At 33.4% G+C, this 17,156-nt stretch overlaps 1 protein-coding gene across 2 annotated transcripts in view; it reads right to left on the bottom strand.

Moving 5' to 3' along the window:
* Positions 1-1,576: 1,576 nt before the first annotated feature.
* Positions 1,577-17,156, bottom strand: part of LOC143243774 (transmembrane protein 209) — a 60,293-nt gene continuing 44,713 nt past the window's right edge. Inside the window, exons 13-17 of one of the 2 annotated variants that reach the window (XM_076487412.1) lie at positions 14,599-14,696; positions 7,408-7,522; positions 5,890-5,984; positions 3,852-3,925; positions 1,577-1,834 (exon numbers count right to left, since the gene is read on the bottom strand). In XM_076487412.1, the coding sequence (XP_076343527.1) occupies positions 1,780-1,834; positions 3,852-3,925; positions 5,890-5,984; positions 7,408-7,522; positions 14,599-14,696 (437 nt within the window). In that variant the 3' untranslated portion in view covers positions 1,577-1,779. The remainder of the gene's footprint in view (positions 1,835-3,851; positions 3,926-5,889; positions 5,985-7,407; positions 7,523-14,598; positions 14,697-17,156) is intronic. The other variant, XM_076487421.1, reaches the window with a different exon arrangement.

Below are 17,156 nucleotides of genomic sequence, written 5' to 3'. Positions count from 1 at the left end.
GGCCGAAGAATAACAATGAGGTCAGAGCTAGAGCTAGCTGACTCAACCTGTCCCACATTTGATAAACAAAAAGATGAAGAGGAAGGATGAAGAATAACAATGAGGTCAGAGCCAGCTGACACAACCTGTCCCACATTTGATGAACAAAAAGATGAAGAGGAAGGACGAAGAATAACAATGAGGTTAGAGCTAGCTGACACAACCTGTCCCACATTTAATGAACAAAAAGATGAAGAGGAAGGACGAAGAATAACAATGAGGTCAGGGCTAGCTGACACAACCTGTCCCACATTTAATGAACAAAAAGATGAAGAGGAAGGATGAAGAATAACAATGAGGTCAGGGCTAGCTGACACAACCTGTCTCACATTTAATGAACAAAAAGATGAAGAGGAAGGACGAAGAATAACAATGAAGTCAGAGCTAGCTGACACAACCTGTCCCACATTTAATGAACAAAAAGATGAAGAGAAAGGACGAAGAATAACAATGAAGCCAGTTAGCTGACACAACCTGTCTCACATTTAATGAACAAAAAGATGAAGAGGAAGGACGAAGAATAACAATGAAGCCAGAGCTTGCTGACCCAATCTGTCCCACATTTAATGAACAAAAAAATGAAGAGAAAGGACAAAGAATAACAATGAGGTCAGTGCTAGCTGACCCCACCTGTCCCACATTTAATGAACAAAAAGATGAAGAGGAAGGACGAAGAATAACAATGAGGTCAGAGCTAGCTGACACCACCTGTCCCACATTTAATGAACAAAAAGATGACAGATTTTTTTCCTGCAGAAGTGTGAAGGATTTATTCAAGTTAACAACTTAGACAAAGGCGACTGGGTAGTCTGTTTCAAGTTACTTCTCATGGACTATTTCCCAGCCATCCATCATAAATACTGGAAATAAGGATCCTGTGATAACTAAGATTATGAAATGAGAAATAATGATCCATTACCCTGCAAGATTAGCAGATAATTATATATTTTTGCAAAGAGATATCAATTACATAGAACTTTCATCATGGAGGGCAGAGAGTTCAAGTACATTGAGCTTAACCCAATAGTTCGTATTATGGCCTCTTAATTAGGTTTTAAAACATTTTTTTGTTCCAAGTTCCTTGGGGTCCATGACTTTGTTCTTTTGCTTACAGAATCAATAAGAACAATAATAATAATACATCAGTCACGTAATAAAAGTGAAGAAAATAACTTTTAAATTTACAAATATTTTCCATAAATAATGCTGGAATCCTTTATGTATCTTAGACAGAAAATAAGTGACTCCACCCACTTTATTTGGACAGATCTTTACACTGTTTCTCAGAACAGCTGGTAGGGGTATTAACACTTTTATTGATAAGCAGAGAACTATGTTTCGACCTTCCTAGGTCATTTTCAGACTAACAAAGAGAGAGTTTGTAACTGACCGTTGCTGGACACGCGTCTTCGGGATGAGAGTATAAACAGGTACGTTGAATGTTATTTTACACTGAATGTTGACAAATAAAAATGTAAAATTACTGTCTACAATATAGTCTGTGGATGCTACTGGCAATAAAAGATATTCAAGCAAGTTGGTTAATATGTTTTTTATTTACATTTTTTTTAAAAAAAACATTACAAAAAAATTAACAAAATGCATATGAAACTAGATGCACACAAAACATATAAGTCTTTCTCATCAGGAGAAACAATCCCTCGCTGTTAAAATCAAAAGTTATTTTTGTCAGCCTTCCATGATACCCCTGACACCTAATTTCTTGTCTTTATAGTTTCTTCAGTTCTCCAAGACCCACAGAATATTAATTCCTGAGAGTCCAAGATTAACCCTTCTGGAAAATAAAATTTAATATTCTAGTTTTTAGCAATAACTTTCCAATAACATTTATAAAGAGAACAATAATGTATGACATAATAATAATATGTATTTCAAATGAATGCAATTCACTAAAAATGAACAGTAAAAATTACAACATACCATTACATACCAACTGAAGAGCCAGGTATTAGATATGATATAAAATTAAAAGTGAAAACGTTTCCAACTGGTTAAACCCAAATTATAGTCTAAACAGTACAACATTCACTGTTTTATAACACCAAGTAATACAAGAGTAAACTGTTTACTAGTTATTTAAACCCAAGTAATAAATAAAACACCCATTGTTTTATAATATTACAAAATAAAAGACTAAAGTTTTATTAATTATTTAAGCCCAAATAATAAATACAACAATAAAACACCCATTGTTTCATAATGTCACATAATAAAAGAGTAAAGTTTTATTAATTATGTTGAGCAAGAGATGAGTGAAGTAACTGTATGTCATTCAAAATAATCTTTTGTATTTTTACAGTTTTATAAAACAAAATTAAGGAACACGAAATTTCTTTAGAAAGAAAAATGGAGTTTCATTTGTAATGATTGTTCAACTCTTGAAATTAGTGACTGCTAGCTGGAAGAAAAGCCAGTGGGTTCAACTGTTTAATTAATAAGCATTAATGGATACTAGAATTTATCATCATTTGATAATCCAGATGAGACTGTGATCATACAAGGATAACATTTATGGAAATGTACACAGTAAGATTAACTTTGCTAATAGTTTATTGCTTATTGTTAACGTACATATCACCAAAGTTCACAGTAGCAAAAAATAACAGATTCAAAAGAATTTTCAGCATTTCTTATTATTAGTGTTTCATTTCATATGATAAAATGTAATTATGACTGCAAACACAGATATAAATGTTAGAAGTTTGTTAAAAATATTTGAAATTAGAAATGCATTGTTTACAGGAAATTCATATCAGTTGAATAGTTTTATCTGCTAAGGACATAAATCTCATGTTCTTTTACATTTTTGCAGTGTGAAAAGCAATTTTGATGGCAGGATCTAAAGTAACTAACAAACATTTGCTAGTCGACAAAACAAAGTTTCAATCCATGATCACAGTGTGAGATGAAAAACTATACATTATTTCATTAAAACCTGCTCACTATTTTATTATAGTTTGTCTGCTAATTCTTTAAAATGGGTCCATTACTTCATTAAAACTTGCCCTCTATTTCATTATAGTCTCCCTACTAATTCTTTATAGTGCCCCTTCATTACAAGCTGTCCACAATTTCATTAGTCTACTAATTCTTTAAAATGTGTTCCTTACTTCATTAAAATATGGCCACTATTTCATTTAAACTTGCCACTATAAATACACTTAATACACATACCTACATTCTTGAAAGTTCAAAATATGTGGTACGAATATGCGGTTAAAAACTTAAGTAAATAAAACTAAAATAACCTTTGATCTCATTTCACAAGTTTTGTAAAATGTTTCCATTACTTCATTAAAACCTATCCACTACTTTTTGATGTTTGTTAACACAAATAGACATAAACATATTGTTCTGAATCTGAAAGTTCTGGTATTAACACACAATGATCATCTAAAGAAACCATTTATTTCATATAAAATTTGTAATGGAGTTACCTTCAAAAATATCCTATACATCTAAACTTCATATTGGGTTACAAAATTTTGACCAATTAAAATCTTTGAGTTATGAAAATTAATCAATGACTATCACCAATGATAAGGTTCTTTTAAATTTAAGTTTTCTTTTTCTTTAGTACTGCAGGTTTTAAGATATTTTACATTAATAACTAGCACAAAGCTATCATATAATAAATTTAATACCTGGTTTAAATTTAAACTGGCTTTACTAAATTTTTTTTCTTAGAAATAAGTTTTAGTTTATAAATATTTTTTCAAAACATTCAGAAGAGTGTGTATACAAACTTATATTTTTTCAAAACATTCAGAAGAGTGTGTATACAAACTTACCCAAGCATACTAGCCTCTTTCACCTTAACATGATGAAGAAAAAGCAGGATTGCATAAAAAATGTTGTTCCAACCCTAAAAACATTAATATAAATTTCTAAATCTAAATTTATTTTAAATGTTGGTTGTATAAGAATTATATCTAGCTGATACGTGTTAGTTTGTACATATATTTTATTGGACTTTCTTGGATTAGGTGTATGATATAATTTAGTAAATTTATTGATGGATGTTGAAGAACATTTAAATTATGGAATTATTGTTTTTATTTGTAACAGCTATAGGTAGTCAAAATACAGATTTTAATAAAATGCCAAGTATATTCTCTTTTTCAATAATTTTTAAAATATATTTTATATATGAAGAAAGTAATTTACTCTTTCTTGAAAATTATTTCAATTAGTTACTTTTCCAAAGTTAAGTTTAGTGGACTTGTAACATGCCTTGGAAACTTTATCAGTGGACGAGAGGGTGTTACTACTGTTTCTAAAGTAGTATATTTACATGTAAATAATGACATTGTTAAATAATACATTTTGTAGAAAGGAGTCTCTAATGATCTACACCCTTATGCAAATTAATTGAAACAAGACGAAAAATTAAGATTTTTTCAATTTTTTGCATTTTATTTCTGAGAATCCAAAATTACTCACAAATTAATACATAATATAACCTCCTTTACTTTCGGATCGTGATACCACACCTCAATTAGCTTATCATTCTTAGTACAGTCTTTTCCCCGAAGTCTTTCTTTACAAATCGCCCAAAGATTTTCAATAGGATTTAAATCCAGAGAGTTTCCAGGCCAGTCCAGCACCTTTATTTGCATTGTAGTCATAAAATTCTTCCCAAGTTTTGATGTGTGGCACGAAGCCAGATCCATCTGGAAATCTTTTTTTCAATTCTGGAACGACTCTTCTCTGCAAAACTTCGATGTACTGTGGTCCTCGCATCATACCTTCTACGATATGTAAGCTTCCTACACCATAGTAGCTGAAAAAGCCCCAAAACATCTTCTTCAAGGGATGTTTCACGAATTGATTGATGTGAGATTCTCGAAGTTTCTCACCTAGAGATCTGCGAACATGCAGACTTCTTTGACCCTGTACGAAGAAATGTGTTTCGTCACTGAATAACACCTTCCTCCATTGTTCTTGTGTCCAATTCTTGTATTTCAGACCCCACTGATACCGTTTTTTCTTCATTGAGTTGGTAAGAAGTTGTTTATTGACTGGTCTCCTTGCCCTTCTATCGCAATTTCGAATGATGTAATATTCCTCAAAATTTCGTCATATATTCCAAAAATAGATTGACCGAACTGCAAAACACAGCTAATGATGCTGTCTGTGTGAAAAAAATGACTATTAAAGGAAATAAGCTGGTCCAGTGAGTCTACACTGGCCACCATGCTGAAAATATTGTAAAATGACCATTTGTTTCAATTAATTTGCACAAGGGTGTATACACAGGAGCATTTGGGACAGCTATGGGCTCTAAAATTCACATCCCAAGCCATATTTCCTGTTAACATTAATAATATAATAAACTTGTTTTTACTAGAAATATACACAATAAGTATATTGTTCATATACTGTTACCTTCATTAATAATACTGGTTATATTATCTACTATATGGAATGTAATTACTTTTAATTATTATTTTGACAAGTCATTTGTTATTATACTTTTATTGCAATGATTTATTTGCATTATTACCTTAGAATTTGTATTTAGAACTAACCCAAATCTCCTAAGCTGACTGAGCTTTGCCAGATATTACTGATATTGCAGCCAAAAATACTGTTAACAGCAAGGGTACCCAACTAATAAAACAATGTATTTTAACCATTATATGTAGAAACATAAGAAAGGTGTTTTTAATTAGCTACACTGATGGCCAAGTTTATTTAGTCTCATTCTAAGTAAATAGCTTGCCCTGATCAGTAATTATTACAAATTACTATTATTTAATAATTCTCACAAATAGTTTCAGAACATTCAACATATTATTTTAACGATACGTTATGTTGCAAGCTTACCTTTGGTGGATCCCACGTATCCTCACCAGTCACTACTTGATAATGTGGTGGGTTGATCCATGATTGGTATATATTTATATTGCTTTTAGTGACATCTGAAAATAATAAAATGAGAAAATGCAGTGAAAATAACAACCACACACTTTTTTCCAACAAAATCTCGTTGTGTAGTGAAATTGTTATTAACACATATGGTATCAATGTAAGAAGGAAACTGATGTAATTTTAGAAGGGTAAAATTCAACATTAGTGAGCAAATAGAGTGAACTTTAGTAGACTTGCATCACACAGCCTCACAATGAAACTCGTGCTTTGAAACAACCACACTGTTTAAAAGGTAAAAAACATAACCCGATAAAGAATGCTTCAAACCCCCAGTTGCTATTAATCAATGTTCTTGACAATGTTTGTATAAAACTTAACAAATTCAGAAAACAACATGTATTAAAGTCATAACTGTTCAACCCTCAACCATTTCACATCAACAGTACATTCAGCACAAATTAAAATACTTCACATATACAGCAAAAAGGTAAACTTAAAACTATTCCTTTTAACAGGAGATTAAAGAAACACTTGAATTTAACTGGACATGACAAACCTGGAAGCAACTAACTCATACCCTGGGTGATGAACATTCACTTTTTTCAGTACTTTAACATTTAATATTGTGATTTTCTTTCACTGTAATAACAATGCTCTTATAGCTGTTATAGAAGTTTCACATTTTATGAAGCTTAATCCTATAACTACATTACAGAAGTCCTGTAGCGTGAGCCTTAATACTACAACTATGTTACAGAAATCTTGTAGTGTGAACCTTAATACTACAACTATGTTACAGAAATCTTGTAGTGTGAGCCTTAATACTACAACTATGTTACAGAAATCTTGTTGTGTGAACCTTAATACTACAACTATGTTACAGAAATCTTGTAGTGTGAACCTTAATACTACAACTATGTTACAGAAATCTTGTAGTGTGAACCTTAATACTACAACTATGTTACAGAAATCTTGTAGTGTGAACCTTAATACTACAACTATGCTACAGAAGTTTTGTAGTATTAATCTTATTCTTAGAGCTATGTTACAGAAGTTTTGTAGTATGAACCTTATTCTTACAACTACATCACAGATGTCTTGTAATGTGAATCTTTCTTACAACTACGTTACAGAATTCTTACAAAGTAGTTCTATCACATTTGAATCTTTCATATTTATGTTTGAAGAATAAAGTGGTTTTAAATTATATGGTTGTTTTTTAGTGAGTGTCAGATAATGGTCACAGAAACTAGAAGCCCAGGAAGTAAACCAGACACTAACTCAAAAATAAAAAAAGCCTTATATTTTGTCATTGTTTATTTACATTTAAAACACAGTTTCTAAACTACTTTGCTATATAGAGAGTTTGAATTCATCATACATAAACCTGTTTGGCTTATCTGGAGCACTAAAATATTTTTAAATAGGCCATATACAGAGTTACAGTATATTAGAGATAAAATAGAATCTTACTTGGCTTATCTGGGGTCTTTCTGAAGTACTGGGAGGTGAATGTCTTCCCATCTGGGTAGTGTGGGTCAGCAGGAAGGCGAGAATCCATGTACGTACAGAACATATGCATCACTACCTACATTAACATGTGTCAACACATATCTATGTTATTACAGATAAAACTACTTTAATTCCAAATCTACATCAGCATATGACAGTGAGAATCTTCTCATGGATATTTTAATTTTTACTTGTTTCAAGTGCAGAAAACAAGTATAATAAATCACAGGACTGGTCAAATAGTGTCTGGACATAACTTATTTTGAAATACACATGCTAATACTATATATTAGAAGATGGCTAGCCATTTGTAGGCCAATAAAAATTAACCACTTCTTGTAGAACAATTACTGAGAATAATTTAGTTTAAATGTTTTGTATTAACTATTTATGTTTGTACTTTTACAATATCATAACAAATTTTATTTTATATAACTTATTTCACTCTGCTTTCTAGATACAGGGTTTAAACAAAGAAACCTAGCATATTGTTGTCTTCTACACAACTTTCCAAACAAAGGGTTTATATTAAGATATCTAATCAAATATATTTTTCCATACCTTTTAGATACTGAGGGTTTAAACAAATAAATCTAGAGTATTGTTGTCTTACACACAAGTTTCTATACAGAAAGGATTGATACCAAAATATCTTGCCAAGTTTCTTTTCCATAACTTCTAGATACTAAGGGTTTAAACAAAGAAACATAGTGTATTGCTATCTTACACAGAACTTTCCAAATAGAAAAGGCTTATATTAAGATATCTAACCAAATGTCTTTTCCATAACCTTCTAGTTACAAACGGTTTAAACAAAGAAGCAGTTTTACAGATTTTTTTTTTAACCCCACTGATATTTTATATAAACAGCCATGTAGTAATTAGTGGAGGATCCTTCAACCAACAAAGTTATGAGCCAAAAAGCACGTTAATGAATAAACAATTGACAAAAATGTGTTTAAAAATGATAATGCCAGGGTTAGATAGTCAAGACATGTATTGTAGTTTTATAGTTCCCAGTGACAAAACTTAGGTGATACTGAAGTAAAACAACAGATGAAACTTTGTAGAAAGACTTTCGAAACGTTGTCCTCTACACTTGCGTCTCCACAACAGGCAATTGCCGTCCATTCTACAAAGTTTCATCATGAATACTCTGCCTAAACAAAGAAAAGCAGTGGAGTATTTTAGATACTAAAAGAAAATAATGGTGTTTTATAATCCCATAAATAATAATGTTGGATACTCAGAAAATGTCGGAAGCTTTACAGATCCTTTAAATAAAACTAAGGTTTGATACACAAGAACAGTGAAACATGACCATTTTACCAAATGATCTTTTATGTTCCACAGAGAAAATTCTGAATTTTTCCCCATCAAATCAAACATTACGTTTGATCTTTCTTGAAAGATGTGTTATTCATGAGATCTACATCTTGTGAAACTCTCCACCTACATCAATGCTCAATCTATACTGATACTGCATAAAAGCACCTTATTCAGGTAATGTTATCATGTTTTTGAGACTTTCTCAATCCCAGTCTCTAATACTGGCTCTCACTGGGGAGGAAAGACAGGGGAGTGTGAGTGGAGGTAACTATTATTAAAAATATATTTTGTAATTTAGAAAAATGTTGATTTCCAAAACATACTTACCTTATCTCCCACTTATAGCTAGAATCCCATGTTGAGAAAATGGAAGGGCCATTGAAGGCATTATTCAGACAAAAATTATCTCCATATATCATGGTTGTGCCAATATAAGATTGGTACCCTTATGGAAGAACAGGTATGTTCTTTTCACCCATAACTTAATTCTTGTATTGGGTGGAATTTATGAGAGTTATCATCACTATAAGCTGTTCCACACCAAGAAGCTGAGGTTTCACAACTTGTGGTTGCAATTAAGGGAGCCATGGTCCCTATATTCCATGTTGATGGCTAAGGGAATTGGGTCACAAACATTGTATATACATACTTGTGAATGTATAAAAGAGCAATGCATTACAAGTCATGTGAATCATGACCATAAAGTAAACAATACTAAAGTAGACAAACTTTTTCAACCTGAGGAAGTTCAAAAGGAAACACCCCAGGCTAGGAATGCTGGGATCTTGTATGCCATACTAAATCTTATGAGACAGAACTCATCTGGTCTGGAATTATGAATACTCATCCTCATTTCCATTTCCTTGTGAGCATGTTTGAAATTATACTTTACCATGAACAATATACTAAACCAATGTTAATCAAGAAGAAGGACCATGCACATACGACTCAGATATCTGAGTGTCAAATCTTAACTGGCATTATTAGTATGCTTCTGAAGGAAAAGAGGTAGTAATGTACATTACAGAGCCCTTAGGAAACAGTGCAGTAGCTGAACCAAGTTCCCTTATGTTTTTAAAGCAAAATTACTAGCAGGGACAAGCAGGATACCCTTATGCTTTACTCACGAGTGGTAATTCAGCACAGAAAAGTAATACCACTTGGTCAACTTCTAAATGGTTTTATGGAACCCTTCATTTCTACAGAGCTTGTTGCAACCTGTATGAAGTATATTGAATTAATGGTTTCTAATGTGGAATTGGATTGATAAAAGCACACCTGCCTGGGCATCACTCACCACAAACTGGGATCCTGTGAAAACAAAGTAAGAGGCCCTAAATGGTAGCAATAAAAGTACTTGCCCCTTCATATAATCTGTGAAAGTGGTTAAGATAGCTACAGGGTGTAGCCAAATACATTCAGATGAAGAGACTGCCAGATCATACAAGTAACGTGAGATAAAAGTACATATACTAGTCTGCAAAATAACCTCCAGTGAGCAATTTGACCAGGCTGTTAAGGACATAAAAATGTTACAAATGTGAAAAATCCTCATTTTCAAATAGAACCCAGAATAAATGTCATTGTTTAGCATATCTAAAGGCATTAGTGCAAGCAACAAAATCGTCAAGACCCTCACTGAACATGATCATGATCAAAATCTGTTTCGACACAGAAGTGAGAAACAGTGATCAGATAAATCAGTGAAAAGAACTTAATCCCCCTTCCTGTCCAACAGTGTCTTGTATAAGAACTGGTCTTAGAATGAAGAGATAATGAGAAAGCAGTCTGTGAACAAATAGCACAAATCACTGATCAGTGATGTCACTAGGCTAGCATCTAGGAAAAATAAACTTTCAGGTAAAGGGAGATACACAGCATATAAGAGTCAAACAGGTGTTGAGAAAGAGCATGTAATGTAACATTAACATATTCGTTTGGTAACCGGAAAGGTCTTTTGGAATTAAGAACCCAAAACAACTTGAGAAACTTTGAGAGCAATGGGGATTAAAAAATATGTAGTGGTGATAATTGATCGGAAGTTGATAAGGCCTCCTTAATCAAAGCAAATGTGGAAGATACAAAAACTTCTGCCACACAGTCAGGTCAAAAATGAATTACAGTTGGCACTTCTAATCAAATGGGTTCAATCTCCTTTCAATAAACCACTGTCAATATATGCATGTCATTTCAGTTGATAAATGCTCATTTTGGATTAACTGAAAACTGAGACAGATACATGGAAACCATAGACACTAAACCTTGATGCCATGTGAAAGACTGCATAACCTTTATTCCTGAAGCTTGAGGAATGTTGTACACCTTGTTAGCCAGGTGTACCATATAAGATCATGATTATTTCCACAGATATGGCCTAAGGATAAGTAGAAGAGATAGACACTCTGGAAGGTACTGCAGTATCCAAACTGGTGCTACCAACAGGACCCAACAATGGGTTGGAATAAGAACATTGGGTATTATATGAAGTAAAGAGAAGGCTTAGAGTTGTAACCTCATCTTGTCCTGATAGAATGTATTTATCTGCCAAAGCCCAAAGATGAGTTACTGAAGACCAAATGGCCAGAAGTTGGGTGATCCAATAAGAGGTAAACCAATCCAACAGAATCTATCAATGCAGCATCTCTATTGTCAGGAGAATCTGTTTGGATTAAGACAATTTACCAGATATCATTGACATAACCTGTTAAACATGACACACTTGTAGGGAGAAAAGACAGAAATGGTTCCAAGAAAGGACCTCCTTGATGAGAAACACAAGACATCAGCAAGGAATTGTTCAAGTGAAGCCAGATGATTCCCCTTAATAAGCCCAGTCATCTGACATTGCTTGTTAAAGAGTAAGAAGGACTAGAACATTGTGTAGAGAATTTCTCTCCATCCATGCATAGTTCCTGGTATTCCTGACTGTTGGTATATGCATCCTACCTCTGCAAAAAGTGTCCAGAATGAATAACCCCTCAAGATTGAAGAATAATCCTGGCTAAGGAAACTGAGAAAACCAGTAAACAGAGGCTTAGGACTTCTTTATTGCATAAAAACCTTGAAAAAGATATTGTATTCTCATCCAAAAGGCACAAGGCATTTGAGTGAAGCATATATTCCCAGATGAGAAAGAACCATCCTGCAGAGGGAGGAGAGGTGAATAAGAGTGTGGTGTCTTACTCTCTATTGTTGAGTCAAATGGGAGTCAGTAAAGCATGACAGACAAGATGGAAAATTACAAATAGTCAGACTAATGACATATTGAATTTAAACAAGAACAGATGCCTCAACCCTGAAAAGGAAGCTTGTTCTGATAATTGACAAGATGGTGCTAGCAGTATCAACTCATCCAAGGAATGGCGTGTAATTAGTATGAAGGAATGGGGGTAATGAAAATTAAGAAAAACACTTGTACCAAAGTACAGAAACCATGTGAAACCAATGGTAAAAACCTAGATCTGCAGAATATGACCCTTTTTATATAAATGCTGACAGTGGTGGGATAGCCTTGTCATGAAAAAGTTCAGATAGAAACCAACTACAAATTCACACATTTACATCGTAGTAAAAAAGTCAACTCAGATTTAGGTATAAGTAATATAAAAACCTTGTAGAATCTTGGCATTAATATAAACAAGATGGATTGAAGACTGGATACCAATCTCCTATCTGCATGTGCCGAACAAATGGAAGGAATGATATTTCAGAAAAACTAGCACAACTCTCTAACTACTTCCAGACCAAAAACTCTGATAGCTCTAGAACTAAGTTACAAATCCTGATGATGTGTAGGAGACAGAAACCCTACAATTTGGGTAGATAACAGTGGAGACGATGTGAATTGAAGGACTGGTCCTGACTTGCAGTGCTCCTTGATCCATGGTTAAGGCCCAGAAATTCTTGGAGCTGAGCTCACACAGATCCTGAAGGTATACAATAATTATCAATGCTACTGCTGATCCAACCAAGCAGCAGAATCTAGGCACTAAGGCACTGATGTTGGAGGTCAGGACCAAGAACAGGGGTGGAATTATGACAATCTGTAGCAGCCAATGAAATTTGAGCCTCCAACAACAAGGAGGAGGAACGTAAAACCAAAAATTGAATCAATGTGCATGATAATAATGGATCCAATTCATCATCAATGAAGTTAGTGATTGATCCTGAGAGTCTTTCAACGAAGTGAATTAAAGGAAAATAAATCTGTTGGATTTTAGAGTTGCAAGTCTGTAAGTGGTCTCCTTTTATATTATTATAAATCACTTAAAGACTGTGTTGACTACCATTGATTGGAACATCATTTTGCAAGGTAAATTTGTTTTGTTGAGACAAAGTAATGTTGGGCCATCTGCTACATCCACTCCAGGGAATTGAACCCCAAAGCACTGAAAGTCTGCAACTCCCAATTATCCCACAAGGTGTCTGAAAAGCAAAAAGACTAAAAGAAGATGTAGGAAATAGCAAATCTAAATTTTCTGCAGGATGTTGAAAATCATCCTCAACTTCAGCCTCAGAGGACCAACACTGATCTACATATGTGTTTTCATTAATAAACTCACTGACAGTCTCAATCAAAGCCTTCCCAATTGTTGTGTAACACTAGTCATCAAAGGTGGGATAGGAAAAGCCTGATTTGTCTCCATGCTGGAGATAATAATTACGGAATTCAAACCATATATTGACTTGCCACTTAAATAAAAAAAAATTTGAAACTTTATTAATGCTATAAAAATCAACTTGATAACATGGTTAACATTCAAAGGAATAAAAATTATCATAATGCTAAGAAACTTTGGTTTTATTATTTTTATCTTTAGAAATTACAGTGGAATAACAAAAATAACTAGATTTTAATATTGTAACATGTAGCATAATGTTAAATTATACTTAGTACATGTAATGGTTCTTTAGGTTCAGTTATAATTTAACTTGAGATTGTAAGACAAATTAAATACATTACTTTATTTAATATATAGTCTAAAAAACTAGTTCTGTCAAACTTAGGCTTAACAGTGTAAACAACAGGCTACTGGTATTTAATCAAAGTATTGAGTGTTTATTTCAATTCTACAAATAATATAATGGTTAAGACTAGTTCAAGGGTTCTCACTTTATTAGGTGTGATAGGTGCCATGAATAGGTTTTATTTGAGAACTCTGGACTACTATGCATTTTTAAGGAAGCTAGCAGTGAGGATGCTCAATTTATATGTAGAGTTTACAGGTTGGAGGAAAAGATGGAGGCTATCCTAACAAAAGTTGATAAAACAGATAAAGAGAATTATAAAATGTGGGAAATGACAACAGGACTTCAGGAGGAACTAAAGCTTTTTCATGCAAGGGAGGGATCAGCTAAGATTAACAATGACATTCATGAAGTTAGAAAGGGTATTATTAGGATTAAGAATAGTGAACTTAACTGTAAAAATCCTATTATATTGTGCAACATATTTCAGCCCTTGACTCATATGTATCATGTATTTCATGATAAACAGCTTGGTTTGTACAATGTAATAATATTTTAATTTTCCAGTTTAGTTTAAAAAGTAATTGTATTACTGTGTATTTTATAAACTATTTTTTAATAATGTTTTCAATAGACAGTATCACATTGAGAGAAATGATATAACCTGTTTGTCTTTAGTAGATGGGTTATAAATATACAGGAAAACCTCTTTGTGTCTATACAGATAAGCTGTTTATCATGAAATATATTGTGTAACAACAACAGTTCTGAAAATTAAACTGGAACATTAAAAGGATATTACACTATTTGCTACACATAACTTATACCCAATTTTTTTCTAATACATTAACGTACATTACAGTCTGTTGGCAAATAATCTCCCCATGGCTTTCCCTTATAGCTTCCACCCTTGTTCCATTTGAACTCACTCATACAGCCTCCTTTAGCAAGCTCTGCAATGAAAAGTAAAATGTTCCATTGTTTTATTTACTTACTAGTAAATGTTTATCCTGTGATGACTAGGAATGTGTTAACTATTGAGTGAAACATATTTTTAGAAGAATAATCATGTTATTGAAAGGACTTCACTTTAGTTAATTGTAATTCCTAAAATGTTTCTTAAAATACAACTACAACACTTTTATAAACACCCTCTATTTTTGCAAACACCAATCTTCTTTCTCAAGAATTTCCTGTCGTATCAAGTACACATCAACAATATACACGTGATAGCATTTACCAATCTTCTGTCACAATATCAGCTCATCCCATAAGCAATGTCTGATTTTTGGTTGAGAAAAAGAGAAAGGATTTCAAATGCTTTTAATGTTATTTAATCAATGATGTATGTTCTATTATTATTAATTACTTCCTGTCAATGATTCACAAGCATTTACATGCCACTTCTAGAACATTCTTGGAGTTTGGAGGAAAAGAACATAGGGTAGGTTTGACACATTCATGTGTTCCAAGTTCTTTTCCATCAACATAGTTCTGAAAACTTCAGAATAGATGATAAACAGATGGGGCAAGGTCTGGAGAATAAGGAGGGTGTGGAAGTTTTTCCTAGTCTAGCTCTTCATTCTTTGCAGATGTGATCCTTGATGTATGGGGCCGTGCATTATCCTGGTGTAACACAACACCTTTGCGATTGATTATAGATGGCCTCTTTTCTTTCAATGCAACATTCAAGTGCTCTAACTGTTGACAACAAAAACCTGATGTAATAGTTATATTAAGTGGCAGCAACTCAGTGGATCTCACCAACATCCCACCAAACGCTTAACAAGACTTTCCGAGGGTGGAGGTCGATTTTGGGCTGTGCTTTAGCCAGTTTACCTGCACTGAGCCATTGTCCGTGGCACTTAACATTGTTATTAAATATCCATTTTTCATCTCAAGTCACTAACCTGTCCGAAAAAGGTGAATTACATCCACGATAGTGCAGAGAAGTGCGAATGTCCACTCTTGCTCTAAAGTTGGCTTCTATCAAATCATGGTGGACCCATTTTCCAAGATCTGACACCTTTCCAAGCTCTCACAAAAGATGGTGAACTGTTAAATAGGTTAAATTAAGCTTCTGTGCTAGTTCTTCAACTCTTATAGCACAATCTTCATCAAGTGCAGCCAGCCGCTGCATCACTAAAAGTCATCATTAAACTCAAAAGGACGACCTGAACATGGCACATCACTTAAGCTGTAGTCATCTGAAATGAACTTCTGAAACCACCTTCAACATTTTCTTTCAGAGAGACTTTGCACCATAAACACCTTGAATGTTTCTTGTAGTGTCTGCTGCACTATTGCCTTTTTATAACTCATTATATGCTTAATGTGCTCATCAGACACATCCATCTTCAAAAGGATTTGATTAATGATCTGAAAAAGTGGAGTCAGGTTAGTTTCTTTTATTTGTCTGAACATTTTTATACACATCCTACTACATATTTTAATCATTAAAGCATTCTACAAAGACAAAAATGATGATACACTTTCTGTATTTAATTTTCAGACGTTACTTATGGGATGTCTCAATACATCAAGTACACCTCAACAGTATACATGTGACAACAGTTACGGATCTTCTGTCATAATAAATCAAGTACACCTCAACAGTATACATGTGACAACAGTTACAGATCTTCTGTCATAATAAATCAAGTACACCTCAACAGTATACATGTGACAACAGTTACTGATCTTCTGTGTCAATACATCAAGTACACCTCAACAGTATACATGTGACAACAGTTACGGATCTTCTGTCATAATACATCAAGTACACCTCAACAGTATACATGTGACAACAGTTACGGATCTTCTGTCATAATAAATCAAGTACACCTCAACAGTATACATGTGACAACAGTTACGGATCTTCTGTCATAATAAATCAAGTACACCTCAACAGTATACATGTGACAACAGTTACTGATCTTCTGTCATAATAAATCAAGTACACCTCAACAGTATACATGTGACAACAGTTACTAATCTTCTGTGTCAATACATCAAGTACACCTCAACAATATACATGTGACAACAGTTACGGATCTTCTGTCATAATAAATCAAGTACACCTCAACAGTATACATGTGACAACAGTTACTGATCTTCTGTCATAATAAATCAAGTACACCTCAACAGTATACATGTGACAACAGTTACGGATCTTCTGTCATAATAAATCAAGTACACCTCAACAGTATACATGTGACAACAGTTACGGATCTTCTGTCATAATAAATCAAGTACACCTCAACAGTATACATGTGACAACAGTTACGGATCTTCTGTCATAATAAATCAAGTACACCTCAACAGTATACATGTGACAACAGTTACGGATCTTCTGTCATAATAAATCAAGTACACCTCAACAGTATACATGTGACAACAGTTACGGATCTTCT

This window comes from Tachypleus tridentatus, chromosome 1 (assembly GCF_004210375.1).
Source record: "Tachypleus tridentatus isolate NWPU-2018 chromosome 1, ASM421037v1, whole genome shotgun sequence".
NCBI lineage: Eukaryota > Metazoa > Arthropoda > Merostomata > Xiphosura > Limulidae > Tachypleus > Tachypleus tridentatus.
This window is presented reverse-complemented; position numbering and strand designations above follow the sequence as displayed.